General features: G+C 39.2%; 3 protein-coding genes across 6 annotated transcripts in view; all 3 read right to left on the minus strand.

Annotated features, from left to right (window-relative positions):
- Positions 1–1191: 1191 nt before the first annotated feature.
- iapp (islet amyloid polypeptide) lies at positions 1192–6967 on the minus strand. Of its 2 annotated transcripts, XM_074626051.1 has the most exons (5): positions 5905–6967; positions 3729–5796; positions 2373–2468; positions 1837–1977; positions 1192–1747 (listed from the first exon to the last, which is right to left on the minus strand). In XM_074626051.1, the coding sequence occupies exons 3-5, from the start codon at positions 2450–2452 to the stop codon at positions 1570–1572; spliced, it is 399 nt and encodes a 132-aa protein (XP_074482152.1). In that variant the 5' UTR covers positions 2453–2468; positions 3729–5796; positions 5905–6967; the 3' UTR covers positions 1192–1569. The 2 variants fall into 2 exon arrangements, with proteins under 2 accessions (XP_074482152.1, XP_074482151.1); XM_074626050.1 differs by having other exon boundaries at positions 3729–6967.
- A 524-nt stretch (positions 6968–7491) lies between these two features.
- slco1e1 (solute carrier organic anion transporter family, member 1E1) lies at positions 7492–18836 on the minus strand. 2 transcript variants are annotated; one of them, XM_074626045.1, is made up of 17 exons: positions 18616–18836; positions 18443–18532; positions 18392–18407; positions 17368–17515; positions 15725–15866; positions 15471–15603; positions 15249–15373; positions 13407–13553; positions 13091–13189; positions 12187–12420; positions 11939–12103; positions 11071–11266; positions 10814–10979; positions 9617–9801; positions 8818–8882; positions 8483–8600; positions 7492–8326 (listed from the first exon to the last, which is right to left on the minus strand). In XM_074626045.1, exons 4-17 carry the CDS (start codon positions 17467–17469, stop codon positions 7813–7815), a joined length of 2391 nt encoding a protein of 796 aa, XP_074482146.1. In that variant the 5' UTR covers positions 17470–17515; positions 18392–18407; positions 18443–18532; positions 18616–18836; the 3' UTR covers positions 7492–7812. The 2 variants fall into 2 exon arrangements, with proteins under 2 accessions (XP_074482146.1, XP_074482145.1); XM_074626044.1 differs by lacking the exons at positions 18392–18407; positions 18443–18532 and having other exon boundaries at positions 18616–18835.
- A 3722-nt stretch (positions 18837–22558) lies between these two features.
- Positions 22559–23566, minus strand: part of slco1d1 (solute carrier organic anion transporter family, member 1D1) — a 40553-nt gene continuing 39545 nt past the window's right edge. For both annotated transcript variants that reach the window (XM_074626048.1, XM_074626047.1), the window contains one exon: positions 22559–23400. In XM_074626048.1, coding sequence (XP_074482149.1) covers positions 23187–23400 — 214 coding nt within the window. In that variant the 3' untranslated portion in view covers positions 22559–23186. The remainder of the gene's footprint in view (positions 23401–23566) is intronic.

Below are 23566 nucleotides of genomic sequence, written 5' to 3' on the forward strand. Positions count from 1 at the left end.
ATTATGGAAACCACGCTGCTTTGGAAATCAATCAAGCTACTTTTACTTTAATTTAAAGCCAACTAAATGCCACAAACACATATTTAATTGTTAACATAATGCATAGATTACTTGCACCTTAAATTGACATTTGTGAGGGGGAGCCCCGGAAAATGGAGGTTGACAGCCTCCATTATTGATAACATTAAGGGATCACAGTTAATTAACCTGACTGCATTTATTGGACTGTAAATGCTAAGGGTTTTAATTAACTACGTAAATACGTACATATTTCACCTAAATTAATAATTTTCCTGAAAAATCTGCTGTCAAAATGCACATTAGTGTTAATTTTTTCATTTTAATGTCTTTAACTAAACCTTTTCATGATGCAAAATTAAGATATATGATATAAGAAACAACAACAACATGTAAAACAAAATATAAGAATCACTGATATATCTAAATCGTGTGAACGACTTAACTTAATCTATGTTATCTCCATCTGAGTAATAGAGTTTCAGTTCATTATTGACAAAAATGTAGGGCCTAAATAATTTATGAGATATATCATGCGGGAAAATATAGGCTAATGTTTTCTAAAAGTTAACTTAGAGCAATAGTTTGACGTTTTGCTTACTTGCTTTTTTGCAAAATCTACCAATTAACACCTTAAAAGGCTCACTAAATTAATACATTATATTTTACTTATCTAATCTGTAGATTAAGGCGAGTTAGCCTATGTGCAGGAACATTTCTTGGCTCTAACCCAGGGGTCGACCTTTACTATCAAAAGAGCCATTTTAGGCAAAGAAAAAAAGAAAATATCTGTCTGGAGCCGCAAAATGTTTGAGCATTGTGATGAAGGTAACACAGTTTATAGTCTAAGTATATAGTATATAAGTCTAATGCAGTGAGGGCCAAAGAGACAATGTACGACGGAGTATTAGGGCCACATTGAGAGAAAAAACATCTGAGATTTACAGAATAAAGTCTGAATATTACGAGAAAAAAACTTAATGTTACGAGAATAAAGTCAAAGTTTTACGAGAAAAAAAGGCGTAACTTTTCGAGAAATAAAGTCCTAATAGTACGAGGAATAAAGTCATAACTTTACGAGAATAAAGTCATAACTTTACGAGAAAAAAAGTCGTAATATTACGAGAATAAAGTCATAACTTTAATAATGTGGCTTGAAACGCACAAAGATAGTTTTTAAAATATATACTTTCACAATTTTATTATCAAAATCAACATTTATCTCATATTATGGCTTTACATCTGTTTTTCTTTTATTTATTGTTTTATTATTTTACTTTTTTTTGTATTGTTATTATATATACATCATTATAACAGAGCCACAACACACACACACACACACACGCACACACAAAGCCAGAACAAAATGGTTTAAATTAAAGGCACTGTTTCTTTAAAGTTTATAAAATAATCATTTCTTCATAATCATTATCATCACCATCAGTGTCATCATTAGTAACGTCATTGTCACAATCATTGTTACATAAGATGTCTGGTTATATCATCAGAGCACTGTGGGAGGAGTGCTCGGTGGAGGTTCCTCAGTCGGCACTAGAGAGGCAGGTAGAACGGAGGCGGCAGCAGTAGGTCCCTCTTGCCGTAGGTGCCAGATCCCACGTTGGTCGGCGCGTAGATGGTGCCGATGGTGTTACTGGAGCGGACCAGGAAGTCTGCTAGCCTTTGGGTGACGCAGGTGGCTGTGTTGCATTTCCTCTTCTCTATGTGGTGACTGATGGGTAAAAGAAAGTTAAACATCACAGTAACACTCATAGATAGAATAATGAGGATGAGGATACTGGTTTCTGTAAATGCCGTTACCTGTTCATGGCTGTGAGCCCCCTCTCTGGCCGCGTACTCACGAGGCCGAGGAACGGGTTGGAGATTAACCCCGGGGTTAACCAGCCGTCGCTGTCTGGGAGAGCACTTTCTTGCTCGCTGGATGAGCTGGGACTGAAGTACCTGAATCACAGAAGGGGAAAAAAGGGCCAAACCGTTTCAACTCTGATAGCTGATTACAGTCTTCCCTCTTCAGAACATCCACTAGTCCCGAGAGCAAGAAGAAAATGTGGGCACTTAGCTCCCCACGAGTTGCACAATGAAGCGCTTTCCCCCACACACACACGACTTCCACCACACAGAACATTACAGCCCTACTTGTCACACAATTTCCATGACATTCAGCTGCTTGTCTGCTGACCTCAGATCTGATATGATCAGCAAAGTGAAACCCTTGCTGAATTGGAATTGCTGGTGCTTGCCACCGTTTAAACTCTGCCCCTAATCTTAGACCACAATCACATCATCATTGCACATGCAGCCACACCAAAAGAGCTCATTGCTTCTGATACGCTTACCTGTAGCTCGGGGCGGCGGTGACACAGCGCAGCAACACAAGCAGCGTGAGGAGAAGCACAGGCACCCTCAGGTGATACATAGTGTAGGGTGATTACCTGGATCAACACAGATACAACAGAGTTTGATTTATTGTGAATAATTTGCATGCAATATTTGTTGTAATTAACCTTTATTTAACTACAAAGACAGCAGCACAGACACTTAGCAATTTATGTTCATCATCAGTACATAATGTCCTAATTTAACATGCATAAAAGTGTCATTTCTAAGGAAATTCTGAATTTGAAAACCGTTCCAGACTATTAAGAGAAAAAAAGAGAAACGTATTGTTCTCTATAATTTCATGCAATCTATAAATCACCTACAGTCTAATTTAAAGCTGTGCTCAATGCATCAGTAACAATAATCCACCAGCACCTACCAAGCATTAAGCAGTTCAACACTGATGTTATGAATATAATTTTTTTCCATATGGTTGCAGCTAACAAATTATATATTTCTTAAATTTGATTTATTTCTTTTATTTCTTGTATTTCTTTTATTTATTGCATTTCATTTATTTCTTTTATTTATTTCATTTCATTTATTTATTTATTATTATTATTATTATTATTATTATTATTATTATTATTATTATTATTATTATTATTATTATTATTTTTATTTATTTTTTTATTAATTAATCGATTAATTTTGCCTATAAAATAGAAAATATATAATATATATAAATACAAAAATTCCCGTTAAGAATTTCACAAAAAACACAAAGTCAGAAGCCAAGGTGATGTCTTGTCTGTTTTGTCCGACCAACAGTGCAAAACCCAAAGATATTAAACTTATAATCACACAGGACAAAGAAAAGTAGCAAATCCTCAGAATTGAGAAGCTAGTATCAGAAAATATTTTGCACTTTTGCTTGAAAAATTACATTTATAATATTTTCTGTTGATTGATCATTTCAGCTCTAGATACTTTTTTTTGTGCATCACACTCCTGAGTAAAACATATTTATATTTGTATATATTTGATGGCTTTTGATTCTTCCTTACTTTAAATAAAAAAAATGTCCTGCATCATTTTCTGCACATTTCCCATCATGTGATGCAACAATACATATTTGGTTTCTTTGGGAAACCCTTTTGAATCTTGAATTTAAAATAAATAGAAGTTCTGTTTTGACACACAGATTTAAAGATTTAAAAAATATCTGAAAAGAGGTAGAGATTTAACAAAATATCCTATTCAAACCTACAATTAAAAGTAAAAATTGTTAATTTCCTGTAGCAACCCATTTGTATATACACAAGAATTTCCTGTATAAAAGACAAAGTCCGTAAGTAAGAAATAGTACTTACTCTCTTGTTGTGTCAGCCAGTAGCCAGCAGATCCCAGTCTGTCACTGGAGCAGTCCAGGGTTTGTCAGACTGACACACAAACAGACTCCAACAGTTATAGGCTCTTCGCTCAAACCACTTGTGACATCAGCTCTGTCCAAATATAGCCTTGTTGCATTTTCATTGACACAGAATGGGGAGGACGAGGGGGGGGGGGGGTGTATGGGGGTGTCGGGAAGTCCAAGAGGGTCTTATATTTGCCATACACACACTCAGCTGTACCTTAATGTAGACTCTTTAACCTGTGCACACGCAGGGAAATGCAAATTTTCGCAGTACATACACACAAACACACACACACACAACTTCGTACGTCACCATCCTCATCATCGCCTTCGTCATCATTGTCATCAAGCCTCCGTGATGGGACTGACCCGCCGTAAACCCACACTGGGGAGAGGAAAGTTGTCTCTCTGTTTACCTTGAGACACGTAATGGACTTTTGGGTCACCAAACTCTGGCCCCCCCTCCGCCTCCCTATGGGCTTCATCAACGATGAATAATAAATCTGAGGATGAATTATCGTTAATAATGAATGGCGTCTCATTATTTTGACAGGACACGTCACAAACAACTGAGAAAGTACTAATTAATGAAGCGATGGTGAGCAACACTTGACGCACGTGACCTGGAAATCTGACTAGTGAGCAATTAGCACATCTCTTTGCATTAGTTTCCTGCAAACTTGGTTTGAAATATTAAGTGTTTTTCTGTCATTTTAAAGCTGCTAATCAATATTTTTTATATCAACAATAGATTAAATGATAATGTGTATTGTGAAAAACCCCACAGATAATATCCCCCCTCAGCTCTACATAACATTTTAGCATCTCTCAGCTCATTGTTTTGGTTTTACGTTCCACAACTTTACTGTTTTGGTTGACTCTCACGGCTCTCATCATTGTTGTTTTCAGCCAGAGCAGGCAGCTGTTTTCAAAACTGAAAAAAACAAAAAACTGACTACCAGCACAGCACACAGTGGACGTAGCGGAGCATTTAGCAGTTAAAGACCCGGATGTTTCCCTCCGGAGTTAGTGGTTACTAAAAACAGAGCTAAAAGAGAGTGAATATTGGACTTACAATCGTCATGTGGCCAGAAACACGACTCCAAATGAATTCTAATGTTGCTCCGTGTTTGGTGGATGTGTAAATTGGTTGCTGTCTGTTAACAAGTAAGACATATCAACTTTAAAAAGTGATGTCAGTGTTTGTGTTTACAGCTTGTTACCGCTGCCCCCCATGGCCATGTGACCAAAACAATCGCAGGTCAAATATTGGTGGTTAAGATATTTATGACTAAAGGAAATTATCCCACAACAGAGTGCTACAGGAAGTCCTAAAACCCGGAAATGAGGTAGCATTTTAGCACTTTCGGTTCCCTTGTCTGGAAGTCAATGTTTTTTTTTTAATGGGTTTGTAGTTAGATTCATGAGTCCGTGGTTAACACAAGTTTAAAAGATTTTAACGTTTTGCTCTACGTTATAAAATACGTCAGTAAATATCCCAATCGGGAATTTTGAAGTTTTTGTCTTAAAAAAAGGCGGTTGCTAACAAATGAGTCTACAAAACATCATCACGCCAGCTTGTCCACCTTAACAGTCTCGTTGTTTACACTTGCCCTGATGCGATCGTGGTCTAGTTCGCTTATAGCCTAACGCCATTTGTGAAGATTATCTTACGGAACAAAACGTGTAAGTATCGTAAACGTTTGTTTGCCACAGAACTTATTTTCTGCAATAACCCAAAAACCGATGGAAAATTCCCATTGTTTTTTTGTTTAGAGAACCAGTGCGATGCTAATTTCCTGTTTGGCTTACAAAAAATTGTCATCGCTGGAGCACTCTACTGTCATCAGATTAAAATGTTACTAAACTCTGATTGGTGCATGGAAATATATGACATCAACTTTTCCCAGCAAAGTCACACTCACTTCATATAGGAACCCTCTGTTGACAAAATTGGTTTACTTGGCCTTTAACTCTTACTATCTTTTGCTGGAAAAATCATCTGGTGCACGGAAGCTGATTTCCTTAAATAGAAAATGAACATGAGATATACCGTAATGGTCATAAAAATGCAATTATCAGCGAACGCACGAAAAGAACATTAAATTAAACATTAAATTTAAAATGACTACCTTGACCATGTTTGTGACGTTCATCCCGCGGTCTCAGTGGAGATATGCCGCCACAGGCTGCAGGCTAAGTGCTGGTGGTTTTTCACCGCAGCTTTGAGCTAACAGAGAGATATAGTGCAGTCTTAATGGATATTTAACACCCCCCAAAACCCCAAAACCCATCACGGTCCAACGAACACCTCTTTGTGTTTCCTGTAAACGTCCCAAGAAAACCTGCAGTAACTGCAGACAGAGATGGAGTGACAGATTTCTCTACTTTTACATGGATCATATAGTTTGCATGTTATCAATGCCTGTTAATGCAATTATATTGTGTGTCATTGGCAAACACTGATTGATAAAATAATAATGAAAAATTAACTGAATATATAATTAACCTATTAAATATTTAACTACATGAGCAGCTTGTTTAGAAAGGTTAATGTGCACAATCTTGAAAGGAAGAACGGAGTGGAAGGGAAGGCAGAAGACAGAAAAAAAGCAGAGGAAGAGAGAGTAAGTGGGTGGTAAGTGTAGGATTTTAAGTCTATTTTTATAAGCTATAGTCTGGGGAAACACGTCTCTTCTGTTTTCTTGTCTCTTGGATTACTTTAGTGTGGAGCCAGATGTTACATGGGTGGCATTCTCCATTCTTATTTTTCTTTTATATAGCCGCTTTGTTTCCATTTCCACATTTAGTGCACAGATTTGGGGTTTGGAAGCTCCAATACAGAAGCTCAGTATGGCTTTATTAGTATTCCTCTAGTGATGGACGGACACGAGAGGGATCAGGAGTCACTGGGGATTGATTAGTAGATAAGTAGCCGGTGCCAGTAAAGGTAATGGTGCTGTGGCCTCTGATAATGACTGTTCATGTTCATTGTTGTTAACTGGGGATGTGTCCGACTGTCGTACGACGTACTACTTAAAGCTGAAGTAGGCGAGATTGGAGCAAATATGATTAAAAAAATAGTTATTTTTAGAAAACGGTCGCTATATCATGACAGTAGTACATGAAACAGGTAACCTGAAAAAAAATCATGTTCCTCTGTGTCCTCCGGTGCTCCTAACAGCATCTGCAAGATTTCACAGACCGGAGGAAAACAAGCAGTATAGAGCTAATCTGAGGTCTGCTGTCCAGCTGCCGTCTATGAGAGCCGGCTGTCAATCACTCACAAACTCCGACCAAACGGTCAAACTAGGCAGCGCTGATCAAATATGAATCAATATTATGTTACGTTAATGCCTATTTCTCTCCTCAAATGTTTTCAGAATCATCTTGTAGTGCACGGTTTAGCTGTAAAATGAGAAAGTTCTAGTCACATGACCGGAGCACAGCCAATAGGAACGCTCTCTCAATGAAATGACCTGTGATTGGTCAAAGTCTCCCGTCACAGGCTAGATTTTCTAAAGCCTGAAAACAGAGCCATGAGGAGGAGCAGAAGTCTAGTTATCTCTCAGAACACTTGAATTACAATATGCTGAAAGGTTATTATGGAATTTTTGCCCAATGATGCCAAAAATATATACTGCCTACTGCAGCTTTAACATTGTTTTTTCGTGACTGCGCATAGATCAGATCTGCAAAAATTTAATGTGACAATATCACACATTCAAGGATTAATTTATTGGCATAAAAAGAAAAAAACATTCATTTTGACCGAGAAGTTTCCTCTATAATGTTTTTCAGTTTGGGTCTTGCACGGCTGTTGTGTAATCATGAGTCAACATATTCCATTTTTATGTTTCTACAGCTGTGAAATCGGGTTTTCTAATTCAATACAACAGCTTTAATAAAAGAGGAAGAGCATGCTATAGCCCAGATGAAAAAGCATTCCCTCTTGAAAATCCAGGTAAATGTGACTTTTGGCCCAATTCAGTAACATTTCTAGAAAGGTCCCAGTGTTTGAGACCACATTGGTGCCCACCTTAGTTTTGTGGGCCATCCGTTTCTTTGCAGTGTGTTCTTTCTTTCTCTAACTCCTTGTCATCTGTGAGAATATCCTCTTTTGTCTCCTTGCAAACCTCATCTTTTCCCTCTTTCACCTCGTCCCCTGGCTCCAGCCCGTCCATCTCTATCTTTGCTTCCTCACTTGGAAGAGGAGTAAACTCAACAGTGGTCTCTGTCAGGATGTTATTTGTGTAGCCTCCATCTCGAAGGAGCTGCTCAGTTCTGAGAACCTCCTCTCCCTCCTCCAGTTCTGTTGCGATCCGTACCCAAACTTTGGGAGCTTGAAGCGATTTGGGAGTTTTTGGAGCGCCAGGCTGGTCCTCGGTGGGATTTAATGTGGCTCGAAGTTCAATTGCCTTTGAAGCCTTTGTGTCCTGCGTCTCTATTCCTCGCTCTGATTTTCGAAACTGTCGCCTGAGGAGGACGATGACGGCAATGACGAAGAAATACGAGGAACCACTGAGGGAAGTGATCAGACCCAGGAAGATGATCCTGAAAATAGAGACAAAAAAAATGGACAGAAGGCAATAAAGGGCAGAAATATTTATTGCTACGGTGTTTAAAGTGGTGGAGAAACACTCTACACTTTTTTAGCAAATTCATATTAGCAATCACGTTCTATTTCCACATTTGTAGTCCGTGACGTACCTGTACATCTCAGAGTTGTAGATGCGACATGCCCCCCTGCCACCACACTTCTTGATCGACCACTTCAGGCAAGTTGAATCAATCAGGGCTCCGAAATACACCGGTGCAGGAAGACCACCTACAGACACCCAAATATGTACTGTTACAATATTGAAATGGAGAGAAATATTGTAAATGTAAATATTTATATAATCTTATTTTGACTTGATTGAGGTGTCATTTTTAGGAGGAGGAAGGAGCTTTAGTTTTGGGACCGATCTGCAACTGTGCCAACATTGAAAAACAAAACAAGTCCAAATGAAAAAGTAAAATGATTGTACTTAAATGAAGCTTACCAAGAGTCCTAGCTACCATGGCCTGGATACCTAGCGCAAGGGATTTGAGCTCTGGTGAGATGCACCTGTAATTACAAAACAACACAGTCATTTATATCAGCCCCTTCTCATTCTCAGGGTGTCAAATACCAACGCTCTGTCATGGCCGTCGGCGTTTAATATCGCCGCACAAGAAACCCTTTAGCGCCGGTATGCAACGCACCGGGCTTTCTATTACCTACAAAGGAAACCCTTCCGAGGCAACTGGGAGTGTGGTGACGTAGCTTAAAGAGCGAAGGAGACACACACCGGGTGGGTGGGAGGGGAGGTGGACAGGTCCAACAAATACAACGTTCAGTCACATTTTCAGTAATTTTAAGCCCATCCATGTTGTTTTTTTTCCTAAACCTAACTAAGTAGTTTTGTTGCCTCAAGCTATGCACGTGTTTTTGTTGAATTCACGTTAAGCACGTGTTTACTGCGACCTAAAAGTGACGCCGAGGGGTCTGACAGCGTCAGTATATGTTACGTTACCATGTTGAGAGCCGTGTGGAGGCATAACAATGCTCCCAATCTCTTATTTAGCACCTTTAAAGGAATAGTTTTTGGGTAATACACTCATTTGCTTTCTTGCCGAGAGTTACTTGAGAAGATAAGACACCACTCTCATGTCTGTACGCTGAAATATGAAGCTAGCATTGAAACTATGCAATGCCACTCACAGCTCACTTAGGCTCAGATTATAACAACGATCTACATATAGCACAAATATTCCCAGTTATCATTATTATCATTCTTTGCCAGAAATCAGTGCACAGACCGTATGATGACCATGTAGCCAGGCGTGGTTCCCAGAGAGTTGATGAAGGAGCTGAGGACAGATACGGCCATGTAGGAGGTGAAACTACGGCCGCAGTCCTTGGCATGAGGACACTGGCCCAGCCTCACGGATGTACTGCTGCCTGCTGGGTAAGAGGCGGACACGCAGCTGCAGTTGTGGAAGACCTGGTAAAGAGAGAGAAACTGCAATGTAGCGGGATGACTTACTGGAAATTAAATTAATTACTGGAGGCAATAAAGTAGCCTTTGGATAAATGGGTCACAATAAATAGACCTTCGAACTTAGATTATTTTTGTAACATGAGACACAATGCATGCCGTGCTGATTCCACTGACTACTGTCGTCAAGAAATCGAATAAAATTTAATAAAATAATAAATGTTATCAATAAATTAGGTGACAAATGTGATTATATACATAATTCTGACATGTGGGACCTTATTATTGACAATCAATTATTATTAATTTAATGCAATAATGGAATATTAACTAATGCATGTAAACTCAATAGGTTTAAGTAACTGTATACTGTGTATTTTATTTATTTTATTTATTTTATTTATTTTATTTATTTTATTTATTTTATTTTATTTATTTTATTTATTTTTTTAAATTTTATTTTATTTTATTTTATTGTATTATTTTATTTTATCTTATTTTATTTTATTTTATTTTATTTTATTTTATTTTGATTTATTTTATTTTATTTTATTTTATTTATTTTTTTATTTTATTTTATTTTATTTTATTCTAATTAAAATATTTGTACATAAGTTCTATGTGTGTGTGAAAGGGCTACATCTTACATTTCATTGTGCAACCCTGTGTTATAAAATGACAAATCACTGAACCTCGCAACATTGAAAGGGCTTCGAACGAGATTTTGGTAGTTATTCCAGAAAAATGACCATGAATTTATGCTTCGATAAAGTAACTATTTCACAATGCAGAGTGGGGAGTGTATAGAGTGTTGACTATAGCAGGGAGAGGAAGCGAAGAAATTAATATTCAAATTCTTTGCTGCTGAGGAATAAGGGTTGTGGGCTGCATGGTACTGCTGATAAACACGTCTAATCTAACACATTTGTGATTAATTCCTAATCATAGATTAGGAGATCAAGAGTTTCCTATTTCTGTAAACACTGTGTGTTTGTGCATCTACGTGTGCAGCCCATACTGTGTTCTTGCCGTATCCACTGGAGTTGAGGCAGCCGGCCATACACGGAGAGACGTAGGTGATGCCGCTGTCTGAGCACACGGGGTCCCACTCCTCTGCTGAACACGAGCAGTCTCTGTTGCACTCTGAGAAGAGCATATCCCTGTCGGATGATATAAGCTGCGTCCTGTAGGGCAAAGAGGGTTTATGTTAGGGGTTATGGTGTATGTTTATGTATTTTAAAGCTGTGGTCATCTTCGTACGCCCTCTGCACTGACCCGTTGTATGAGATGGTGAGCCCAGCCATGGGGATGTTATCACACTTGGTGCCAAACTGCAGCAGCATGAGGAGGTACGCCAGGAAGGATGTGGCAAAAGAGAGCTGTGCTCCTGACACCAAACTCAGTTTATACCTCTTCATCAGCAGCCCTCCCAGGAAGATCCCCCCCGCCACCGCCGGCAGGTTCAACACACCTAGAAGAAAAACACGAGGGAGTCTGGACACTTTCTCTTACAGTAGGAAGTCTCTCATCAAACACCCTGTGATATTTAGTTTCTCTATAAGTCGTTGCTTTGTGCAGAAGTGTACCATTTGAACCTTTGTCCTTTATCTAAGGGACGTGTAGGGAAGCGTTCGCTTGTATGCTGACGATATGACCTACTATAGGCCTATAGATTTGGCGGCATCTAGTGGTGAGGTTGCAGATTGCAACAAACTCAAATTTCTCTCTTGTGCCAAGAACTACGGTGTCCGACGCGAAAATGTGAAAACGCAAATGGCCCTATTTAGAGCCAGTGTTTGTCCGTGTTGGGCTGCTGTAGTAGCATGAAGGCCGGCTGTAACATCAATAACCCTTCAATTTAACTGCAAGTATAAGATTTCACTTTGTTGTTAGGTGTAATATATATTTTAAATTAATACAGACTTTGATTCTCACAAACTGTCGTTTTTGGTCACATTAGGTTGGCACGTGTTACCATGGTTACACGTCTCCAACCGGCAACAAGGCCCTCAAGAAGTGGCGACGTAAATTACAGTTCAGTGCGTCCGAAAAGATACATACTACTTTTCATCCACACATGTCGAACGATAGTACACCTATTGAGTTTGTAGTGCATAGTATGCGGACGAAGCACATTGTTTACCTATGAGGAAGTTGGCTCTGGAGGCAGACTGTCCAAACTGTTGTTCCATGTATTTGGCTTTGAAGGTAAACAGGCCGATGAAGGAGTTGAACTTCAGGATGCTCCCACAAAGGAGCAGGAAGTAGGTAGGAGTTCCCAACAGACGCTTTAGCGAGGGAAAAAACCCTGTGGAAGGACATCCAGTAAAAAGCAATGACCATAAACCTGCATGTTGCAGTTTATTAAAATACCAAATCCTAAATGCCAACCTTTAGCGATGTCAGTCAGCTTGAGGTTGTGATGGTTGTTGGGGACATCCTCTGTCCCATCCAGGGTCTCAAGGGCGGGAGTTGGCTTGCCGTCGTCTCCCTTCTGCTTCGGCAGCGAGCGGGGCAGGAACCAGAAGGGAATGCTGGAGATGAGGAGGAGAGCGGAGGACGCTATGAAGCCCATCCACCAGGCGCCCACCCAGCGGGCATCTTTAGGAGTGATGGTCACACTCTCTGAGGCCAGAAAATAGTTTTCAAGTGAGTGCACAGCAGGAGCAGGAAGCCTGATGTTTCATTTTTCACTTTCATTTGTAATTTCAATGTCACTTCCCTTTGTGTGAATGACCATATTGGACACATTTTGACAACAGGCAAATTGCGTCTTATATTATCAGGGATGGGACACTCTAGTAGCGACACTGCACACTTCAGGTGGACTGATTGAGTTTGTTTGACCAATAAATTATTGATTTTACCTTATCTATCTGTGAGAGTTGAGACAGTTCCTCACAGGGACACTCAGAAGTGTCCTCACTAAGCTGTTCTGACAGATGAGAGCCTATTTTTGTGGTATCCTGACGGACCTTTGCACCATGAGCAGCAGGCTGGTCAAATCAGTCTGAAATAAAGCTCCAGCCAGAGTCACCGTGTCTCTTCTGTCAAAATGTGACATTCTAGCCAAAAGGCGTGCATAGGTTTAACTCTGTCGTCTACACGGGAGGCGTTTGATTCTAATTTCATTGCAATTTTTGAAACAATGAGTCCTTATTGATTTCAGACAGAAACAGACATCTTGTTTTTTTGCAACCAGAAATGAAACGAGAGGGTGGAGCTAAGTATTTAGAGTGAAGACTAACTGATGATACATAGCCTACTTCTTGCAAAACAAACACATTGCACTCACCGATATCAACATATCCAATGTCAACATATAGTTTGGCACAATAGGAGCCCAGGAGGAAACCAAACATGGGGCCCAGGAGAGTGATGGTCTGGAGACAAGCTGCAAAATCACAAACCAATCGATAGATTAACATTTTGTATGACGTGGTCTGAAAGGGGAGGTGAAAAGACATTTGATAAGAGTTAAGAAGATAAAGGATACACATACCAATCTATGTGTAAGTTTTAAGAAATGTGTTTGTTGGTTAACACAATTCATGACATTTGAACCCTTTAAAAATTCCACTGGAAACCCAAAATGTGCAAAGATATCTTACCAATATAGAAGGGCGAGTTTTCAGCTCTGGCAAAATCGTCGATGTAAGAAATGCCCAGAGGCGTAACCGGGGTTTCTCCGATCCCTCGCAGAGCGTTCCCCAGGAACACATAGATCCACATGTGGGAACTAGACTCTCTCACACAGGCTACATAAAGACACACACACACACACAATAAGGAAAGCCTGAGTTACAAAGATCTGATAAACTGTGATATTCATAGACACTGCTTTATACTATCTCTGATGTATTGTTTAACATTAAATACATGTTTTTAAATGTATAATATCACTGATGATCAGTGCCATTCCTAAACTCAAATGTAGAAAATACTAAAAACTTTGGTGCATGTGTATCAAAAGCCCCCTACCATTCATAAGTTACAGAGAAAAAGGAAATAAAGTCTCAAACCCGACGTATGAATATAATGTAGTGTTGTGATTCAATGTCATGTAATAGGATTCGGCTTTAAGCTTGCATACCGCTGCACCGTGTGTGACGCCCATATTGTATTTCTTTTCTAAATAAATCTCATCAGTGTGGCTGAACAGGATCAATACGTTGCATTCTGTGGGTGTATGACGTGTTATTGTGAGAAGAAGAATTAATTATGGCTCAACAATAGAAAAACTGAAGTAAGGGAAGTAGAATTCATCGGACGAGAGCAACTCCTCAAAATATTGAAGGATACATAAACAGATATGTGTCCAAGCTAAATTTATTACCATAAATATAACAGACGTCTGCTTTCTTCTCGGTGATGTTATAAGACCTGATGGTCCCACATATTATTCTGTCTCTTTCTTTTTCTTGTTGGTTTCTTGCTCTGCAGTCCACATGTCATAGACTGATGACTGGCACTGGATAATTGTACTGTACAGTGTCGGCCTACTCAGCACGGGAGGTGAGTGGCTTTGAGGGTCGGACCAGGATCAGTGCATTCCACGGATGGTTGAAACAAAGCCAGTGAGTTGTTAAGACTTTTGAACCAGGTTTCATGTTAAGGCAGTCAGTATGCTACTGGTGGCAGCTGACTTTTCCACCCACATGGCCAGTACTGTACAAGTTTTATTGTTAGGCCACACTAACAGCATTTCAGTCAAAACATAGACTGTATATAAGAAGCGGACGTAGTCACCATGATTTCACCCATTGGTTTTGTGGACTATGTTTTTGAAGCCTCACGTTCGGCATTTTGGCTGTCGCCGTCTTGTTTTTTTGCAACCATAAGTGACACGAGAGGGTGGAGCTAAGTACAACCGAACACTGAATAAGACATTTTTAGGTGACCAAAATGTTATTATTAACTTTCATGAGCTGAAAACACACTGTGAACGGGTTAAAGTTATAAGACGAAAACACGGACAACTCCCAGACTGGACAACGCCATGGTAGCGACCTGTCCATCACAAGGTAGCCACGCCCTAAAGCATCCTCTGTTTTAATGTCTATCTGACTCTAAATGGGACCATAATTTACTAAATGAACATCATGATGTATTGAAGAAGACTTGAAACTAGTGATTGAGACCATAAACTCATGTTTACAATGTTTACTGAGGTAATAAACCAAGAGAGAAGTAGGCTCATTTTCTCATAGACTTCTATACAATCAGACTTCTTTTAGCAACCAGAGGACTCCTCTGCTGGCTGTTTTAGGTTTAAGGCACTTCAACATTGGCTTCACTTTTCAGACCCGGAGTTGAAACAACAAATGTCAACCTTGTAGCCTAGATGTTGAGATATTTCAGTCTAGACCAAAGTGGTGGACCTCGTATCTAACTGTTGCTTATTGTTTTTTGAAGGTGCCCATTTGACCCCTGCGTGTAGCCCACAGTCTTACCTTTGTTGACTTCCACAGAAGGCTCAATCTGAACTTCAGGTACTTCTGTTTTCAGAGGATCCACACAGGCTGCGATGGTCACACTGTCATTCTGGAAACCCTGGATGACTGTGCTGTACTCGTAGCTGTGAAAACCGCAAAGAGACGTCCGATAACGATCATTTGAAACTCTTTTTCTGCTTTGCAAAAGTTTCAAAGAATCTGCCGTTTGTTGCCGTTTACCGTCCCATGAAGAAGTGCGTCAGGCCCGTGAGAAAGGACCCTACGGCCATGAGTAAACAGCCCACAGCAATGAATCTGGGCCGATGAAGCCTGGCCCCAAAATGGCTGACCACAGCGAGAAACAGCAAGTTGCCTACCTCCAAGAAAGAGAAACCAAGAGAGCAGAAGAAAAAAACCATTATATATTTAGAGAATCATCAGCTACAGAGTCAGACGTTCAAAAGATTAGGGTGAATTCAAAAGATAGATGGTACCCATTTCAAAACTGCCATCTATGAGTCCGACGTGCGTGCTGGAGAGGTCGAAACGTCTCTCAATCTGAGTGATGGAGCTCTTCATGTAGGTTCCTGCTAGAGCCTTGGAGAAGCAGGCGAAGGACAGCGCCACAATAAACAACTAGAAAACACACAAGGGGAAATATAAGTCATCAAAATAGGCTAATAATTCATATATTTTACAAACGTGAAAAGTCATCTGTCATTTTTTAATACCACCATTTCATGTAATATCTACTTTGAGGAAACCAATCACGTAAAATGTTTAAACTATTTGATACGTTGCTATTATAAAAATATAGATTATATCCACTTTAATAATAATCCTCAAACTAAAAAAGATAAATGGTTTCTGCCTACACAGCCTTTGATTTTTACTCTGTGTGGGCACCCTGGAGTCCCTTTATTACTAAATTAATTCCCATCTGCATGTTCTGCTATGTACAGCATTTCATCGATTATGTTGCCAAGGTTTTCATTTTCAGTTTAAACTTGATGGATGGACCACTTGGGGCTCTAAATTCTCTTGAAAACCTTAAAGAGGACCTATTATGCTTTTGTGCTTTTTCCTTTAGTGTTATATAGTTTTTTTGGGCATGTAAAAAGTCTACAAAGTTACAAAGAGTTACTCTCCTCCACAGAAACTCTGCTCCTGAACTGCCTGATCAACGCCTTGCTTGAAGTCCCGCCTTTTCTTCCGTAACGTGGTGATGTCACCAAGTAACACATTTGCACAATACCTGCCTAGAGGGTGCCTAGTTTGGCAAACAAAGCTAGTTAGAGCGGAGCTGGAGCGGAGTCCGAAGAGTTTGGTTTGGTTGACCAATCACAACAGAGCGGGCCAACTGACCAATCAGAGCAGACTGGGCTTTTTGGGAGGGCGGGGGCTCGAACAGACTGTTTTAAACAGAGCGTGAAAAGAGGTGCTGAATCACATTCGTTATGAGAAAAATAAAGCGTTTTTTGAACATTAAAACATGTAAACATGTTCTAGTAGAAACACAAAATACGTAATAAGTATGCATCTAAAAATAAGCATTATAGGTCCTCTTTAATTAGAGCTCATAAAGCAGTGTGTATATTTTGCTGTATAAATTTTCTTTTCAACCCAATATCTACAGACTGAGCTAAGGAACCGTGAGGGAAAATGTCTTGGATGAAGTTGTTATATAGATGTGTTGTTGGGGGAAATACTCCATTAACTTTACACATGCTGATGTAGTCCTTCAATCAGGCAAGGCTGAGCTCAGGACTGATGCTGAAGTGTTTGACTACAGTTGATATGCTGATAGAGTAGAAATGTGGCCTGCCAAGACTTTCGAAAAGAACATAACATCAGCTCTTGGCTTGATTCTACCTACTTTTGGGGGAAAGCCTTTTCCTAAAAATGTTCAATTTGACCAAAAACTGATCTGCGTTTCACATTTTAAGCATTTATCCATCCATCCATCATCTATACACGCTTATCGAAGTTTGACCCCCTTTGACCCTGCACTGCCTTTTAGGCTTTTAACTGATGTTTACTCTGAGTACATCATTAGAATGAACTTCAGCCCATGACGAAGAAAACAGAGTTAAAAGTAGACAGCAAGAGGAGTGCTGATTACAGATAGCTTTTGTACTTTGAGAGTGGAGATCCTGGGGCATTTTCTGGTCTTCTGATCAGGGTCACACAGACCATGCTGGCTGGTCATCTTGTCTCCGTCCTCTGCTGCTTCCTCCATCCTACACTCAATGTTTGTCTGCCGGTCTATCCTGCCCTCAGGGCCACTGCAAGAAAAGCAAACATAGACAACAGATAGACAATAAAGAAAGGAAGGTCAGGCTAAAGACTGAATTCACTCTTTAATTCCCTTTCTTGCTGAGAGTTAGAGGAGATACCACTCTCATGTCTGCACCAAAGACTGTATACAAAGATAGACGCAATGACAACTCCCCAAAAGTGAAGTCAAAACATCTCGATCGCCCCGTGGTGGATGGCTGCAGTATAGGTCTTAAATCTGGACGGGAGCGGATGGGACAAACTAAAAAGTCAAAATACATGTCAAATAAATTTTTCCCAAAGGTGTTTCTGTCATTTTAGGTTCTTATCCCGCTGATGGATGTTCAAGTGTTTTTTCCTCAGACCTATTATAAAATTACGAAGAAAAAAAATATACGCCACAAGTCGTGAACTCGGAAATTTCAGAAACTTTCCACTTCCGAGATCATGAATACGACATGAGGGGACATTCTTATGGGCCCAACTCGTAAACACGGTAAACACGGTAAACACGACCCCATTTGAAGGCACCAATGCTCTCGGCAAGAACGTGAATAGGCCGGCTCACCCACTCATTTCATATAACATAACATTTTGTATATTTAGATATATTTATAGCACATTAAATGGTATGAAGCTAAATTTTAATTTCTACTGCATAATAAAATATTTAAAGCTTTCAATATTGGACGGTTTCAAGGAAATCAGATTCTCAGTTATTGGCTAAAAGATCGATTTTTTACCATCATTATCAACTTATTAGCAGTTTTATGTTGTTGAAACATTTCCTCAAGTCCAAAGTCCTGGTCCTGCAAATACCCCCTCACTTGAGCCTCACATTTAAATTTGTAAAGTGAGTGAAAACAGAGCAGCCGTAATGATACCTGTGTAAACTCCACCAACGTCTTCTCCTCACAATCCTCTCAGCTCAGGGAAACATTGTCAGGAGCTGCAAGTTGAATCCATATCACAGAGGAGAAATGGTTTCCGATGACAACTCATTTGTCCTTTGGAAAACTTGAGACCTGACATAAAGTAACACAATTAACCAGTTAGAATGTTTTTCACTTCATAACTCCAATAATTAACTACTAAAGAAGTTTAATACTTATTGCATCTCCAGGCCGTAGGGTCAGGGGTCTGCCCTCTCTTCTTCTTCTTCTTCTTCAGCTCCTCTTTAAGCAGCCATGTGTCTCTCCTCCTACTGAGATGAAGAAAACCTGCTCTCTCCGTGCTCCTATTCTCCCGTGTGACAGCAGAGCGCTTACTTGGAACTAGAGGGACAAAAGGCCTCGCACATTTTTATTCCACACACATGCCATCCAGTCCAGGAGGGGGACGGCAACAGGAGAACAGGGGTGGAGGGGGAGACAGATTAGTAACTCCAAACTTGCATTTTGGATTATTTTTTTCTCACAAGGCAAAGTTGCAAGAATTTTAAAAGAGGTGTATAAAATAAGTGTTTTATTTTGAAAGTTTTGGTCCAAATTGCCTTTTCATATATCTACTGATAACAAAAAATACATATAACATCATGCAGGACACGTCAACCTAAAATCAATCATTTGCTGGATTGTATTGATGAAGAACCTCAAATATGGATCAGTGTATCTCAGTATTAAAGAGTGTGTTTCGCGGTGTAAACATGTGTTCGGGGAATGCTGTGTTAGTCCAGTGACCGGTGGGGGGGTTCAGGCTGCCAGGCAACGGGTCACTCAATCAGCTTGGACCGCTCACAGATTTAGATTAAGAGTTCACATTCCTGCACAGCAACAGTGAAGGAAGTGTTTATACAAGTATTTTGCACGTCTTTCGTCACTGTATCTAGTTTCAGGTGCACTCGGACAGGAATGCAGTTTGTTACTGCCATTAGATACTGTACCTGCTGCAAATTATATTGGTTTTTAATGAGAATTTAACATATATTTGTTTAATCTTACAGTACACATTTCCTGTCTGACTGGCTTTAGTTTGTACTAATAAGCAGTGAGACACCCTCAGTGGCATTGTACAGTGGATATTTTCTTGTATAGAGTACAGCCTGCTGGTAAAAACAGATACTGCACTCAGATTCATGAGCAACAAGACAATAAGGAAAAATTAAATTAATTGGATAAATGCAGAAGAGATTATATCATTCACATTTAAAGCTAAAAGTTGCACATTTTTTAAATCTAGTAAAGCATAATACAGGTTTAACGATCATACAATATTGTAAGCACTGCTCATAACAGTTACAATATATTAAATAACAAGGTAAAAGGTAAAAACAAACAAACAAACACAAGGTTATCCGTAAAGTAAACTTACCATTTGTCCAATAAAAGAAAGAGAAAACACTTTTGTTGAGGCACAAAGTAAACACAGAGGAGTCAAAGTTTGATAGACTAGGTTATGTAATGTGTAAACAACCTTCAACTTTAAGCAATCCAGAGTGATGTGTTGATGCACACGGGTTTTAAAATGAATAAACCAAAGTGTCCTCGGGTATCATTTACTTTTTCAGTCTTGGTGGACTGTAAAAGATAATGTTAAGGTTCAAACTACATTTTTTATATATATATATATATATATACATATATATATATATATGTATATATATATATATTAGAAGAGGAATTGTCATGTCATGTCATGTCAGCAGGTGCACAACTGGAGACTGGACAGCCATTATTAAGATCATTGACCCCTGTGTTGTTGGTGTCATTGACCCTGCTCATGCTCTTGTGTTATCTAAAGCTATATATATTGTATTTTCTACTATAGCAGCATGGCTAAATGTTTGTTTGTCGATCAGTCGGTCCACTTTGGTCCAGACTGAAATATCTAATGGAAGCCATTAAATATGGTGCAGAAAATCATGGTTCCCAGATGATGTATCCTTCTGACGTTGGTGATCCCTTGACTTTTCCTCCAGGGTTAGGGTTGAAATATCTCAACATTATACCTGTTAAACATCTGCATTCATAGCATTGTCATTGTTAGCATGTTGACTTTTGCATTTAGCTCAAAGCACAGCTGCTAGATTCATTTTGGAGTCTGCAATAACTATTTTTTTTTACCACTTGGGTGCAGCAGAAACAAATCTGTGAACACAACACTGACAATATTGTCACCTTCTAAATTGATAGAGTGCTCCAGGGATGATGTATTTTTGTAGGCCAACCAGGAATTTAACATCGTCGTGGGTTCCCTCAACAAAAAGCCAATGGGGGTTTTTCCATTGGGTTTTGGATTATTGCAGAAAATAAGCTCTGTGGCAAACAGACGTTTATGATATTTACACGTTTCGTTCAGCAAGATAATCTTCACAAATGAACACCACTTTTTTTTATTTTTGAAGTGTAAATGCAATCGTAAAAAGCTAACATTATAAGTATAAGTATAAGTATACACGACGAGGCTGTAAAGGTGGATGAGTTGGCGTGATGACGTTTAGTATTCTCATTTACTCTTAATTTTTAAGACACAAAGGCTTCAAAATTCATGAGTGGGATATTTACTGACGTGTTTTATATCGTAGAACAAATCGTTAACATCTCTTAAGCTTGTTTCAGACCAGAAGTGCTTAATTGCTAACTCATTTCCGGGTTTTAGGACTCATTCATGTAGCACTCTATTGGCGAACTTGTTAGTTACCTGCTACACATCCACCAGATGAGGAGCAACATTCATTTGGTGTCGTGTTTCTGGTCACAAGTCCAACATTCACTCTTTTTCCACTAATTCCTGAAGGTAATATCTGGCTCTTTAGCTGCTGAATTAATTAAGACTCAGGGTTAAAAACATATTGTGAAAATCTGTCTTTAAGTTTACAGATATGCTTCAAGGACAATCAACAAAATTGTAAAAAAAAAGGAAAAAAAGAAAGAAATAAAAGGCAGAAATGATAAAACAAAATATATGGACACAATAAAAACATCTAACTCAATATATAAATTCTCATAATTAACAGCAATAATACTGTATATACTAGCTGATGATACATTTTCATCCACAACTACAGTGTTACAATCAAGTTTGAGTTACACTTCACCTACTTTTAGTCCACTGTCCAAACTATAGCGAACTTTTCCAGACACTAGTGAGTCAAAGGATTATATGAACTTGTATGACCTTTTACGGTTTGTGTAATATGATGTGATGTAACAAGGGTTAGTGTGTGTAAAGTCAGACAGGTGAGATATCCCCACATGTTAAATGCCGCTGGGGCACAGTCTGAATAAAGGTTAACAGGCTGAGATCCCTTTGACCATGTTTAGGCTATGATTTTGTCAGTGTCCAAAATTTTTATCCAAAACGATTGACGATTGATACCACTCTCGTTTCTGCACTTTAAATTTAAAGCTACTGCAAGAAGACAGATAGCTTAGCTTAGCACAAAGACTGGGAACAGGCGGATGCAGCTAGCCTGTCTCTATCCAAAGCCCAAATATCATTGCCACTAAAACTTATTAATTAACACATTATATCTCATTTCTTTAATACATCGTTTTTGCTGGTTGCAAGGCAAACGTGCTGTGTTGACAAGACTCCAGGAGGTCACTGCTCCCGGCCAAGAAATAGTCACATAACCCTCGTAAGCACCACAATGTGTCGTATTTACACTTGTATTTCGTACATATTAAATAAACAAAGTATAAATAGTGAGCTTTAGAAGACTCTGTTACCTTTGGACAGAGTCCAGAGTCCAGTCTTTGTGGTAAGCTAACCTGCAGTCTTCCTATGTTTATCTAACAGACATGAGAGTGATAGTGATATTTTCATCCCACCCTGGACGAGAAAGCGAATTTGGCCAATATGGTTAACTATATCTGTAAGTTAATTCATATTTGGCCTCAGAGAAAGCAGGTTTGTTTGGAGCTGCAAAAAAAGGTGCCAACCCGAAAAACTGACCTGACAAAAATGGCATCATTTCCTGGACAAGTTGAACCTCTACATTAGTGTTAACTTTTTTACTTAAAAACACCCTCACTGTCCTCATAACAATACTGTTCAATGAAGTAAGCTTTATAATCTCACAAACTCTCAGAAAAACATGAAAGAAAACATCGTCAATCACTGAAAAAACATGAACAATACTTCATCTCATGCTACCGCATCTTAGACCACAAACACTTAAAGTAGTATTTAAAACTATACACTGTACATACTATATATTGTACATATACTGTATACATAAATCACTTTGAATGTAAAGCTGTGGGATGAGACATTACTATCATTACCTGACCTATTCAAGTGTAAATGGTGAACACAAGCTCAAAAGCCAAACGTTCACGTCCTCTAACATCATACTGAAATGTCTCATAAGTGAACAGCATATGTTCCCATTATGTTTTCTTGACTGTTGACTGTTGAAGTAGAGCAAAAAATTACCTCTAAGTTTTATGCGTTTTTGTGCAGATGTGGACTGCATATCGGCTAATGTCATTTGATTGTTGTTCATATTAAAACTAAGCTCTAGTCGGGGTCTTTGACCTTTGAAGTGAACAAACAGCAGCTCATGTTTTCGGCACAAAATCTGTGTAAAAAAAGAGTTGTGCTGTTCGAAGACCAAAGAGTGCTGACACTGTACCATTACCACATTTGGTCCACTATGGATGCAGCACTTTAGGCAATGGAAAATATGTGTTGTTCACCTGCATTATACAACGGTGTTGAGCTTCCTCAAACTCCTTAAATAGTGCTCTCATTGTCCGCGTCTTCTTTGTTTTTGGTGATGCTGATGTTGGCGTGTCCGTTGCCCGCCGCGTTACCCTCCAGTCCGTTTTCTTTGGCCTGATTCCTCAGTGCTAACTTCTTATGTCTCTTGACAATTCTGAAATAGAGGCCTCCCCAGAGTATGTTGGATAGGCAGTAGAGTCCGGTAATCAACCCCAAGAACGTCATTCTGAAAGTAAAGTATATTGGAACGGGTTAAAGATATAATATGCAAAAAATCCTAAAAAACAATGTTTAGACTGATACAAAAACAATCCCTCTCAATCACCACTTATGACTTATGACCCACTAGAAGTGTGTCTGTATCTGCAGAGACCTTGACCTCTGCCTGTATT

The sequence above is a fragment of the Sebastes fasciatus genome, chromosome 23, assembly GCF_043250625.1.
Source record: "Sebastes fasciatus isolate fSebFas1 chromosome 23, fSebFas1.pri, whole genome shotgun sequence".
Classification (NCBI taxonomy): domain Eukaryota; kingdom Metazoa; phylum Chordata; class Actinopteri; order Perciformes; family Sebastidae; genus Sebastes; species Sebastes fasciatus.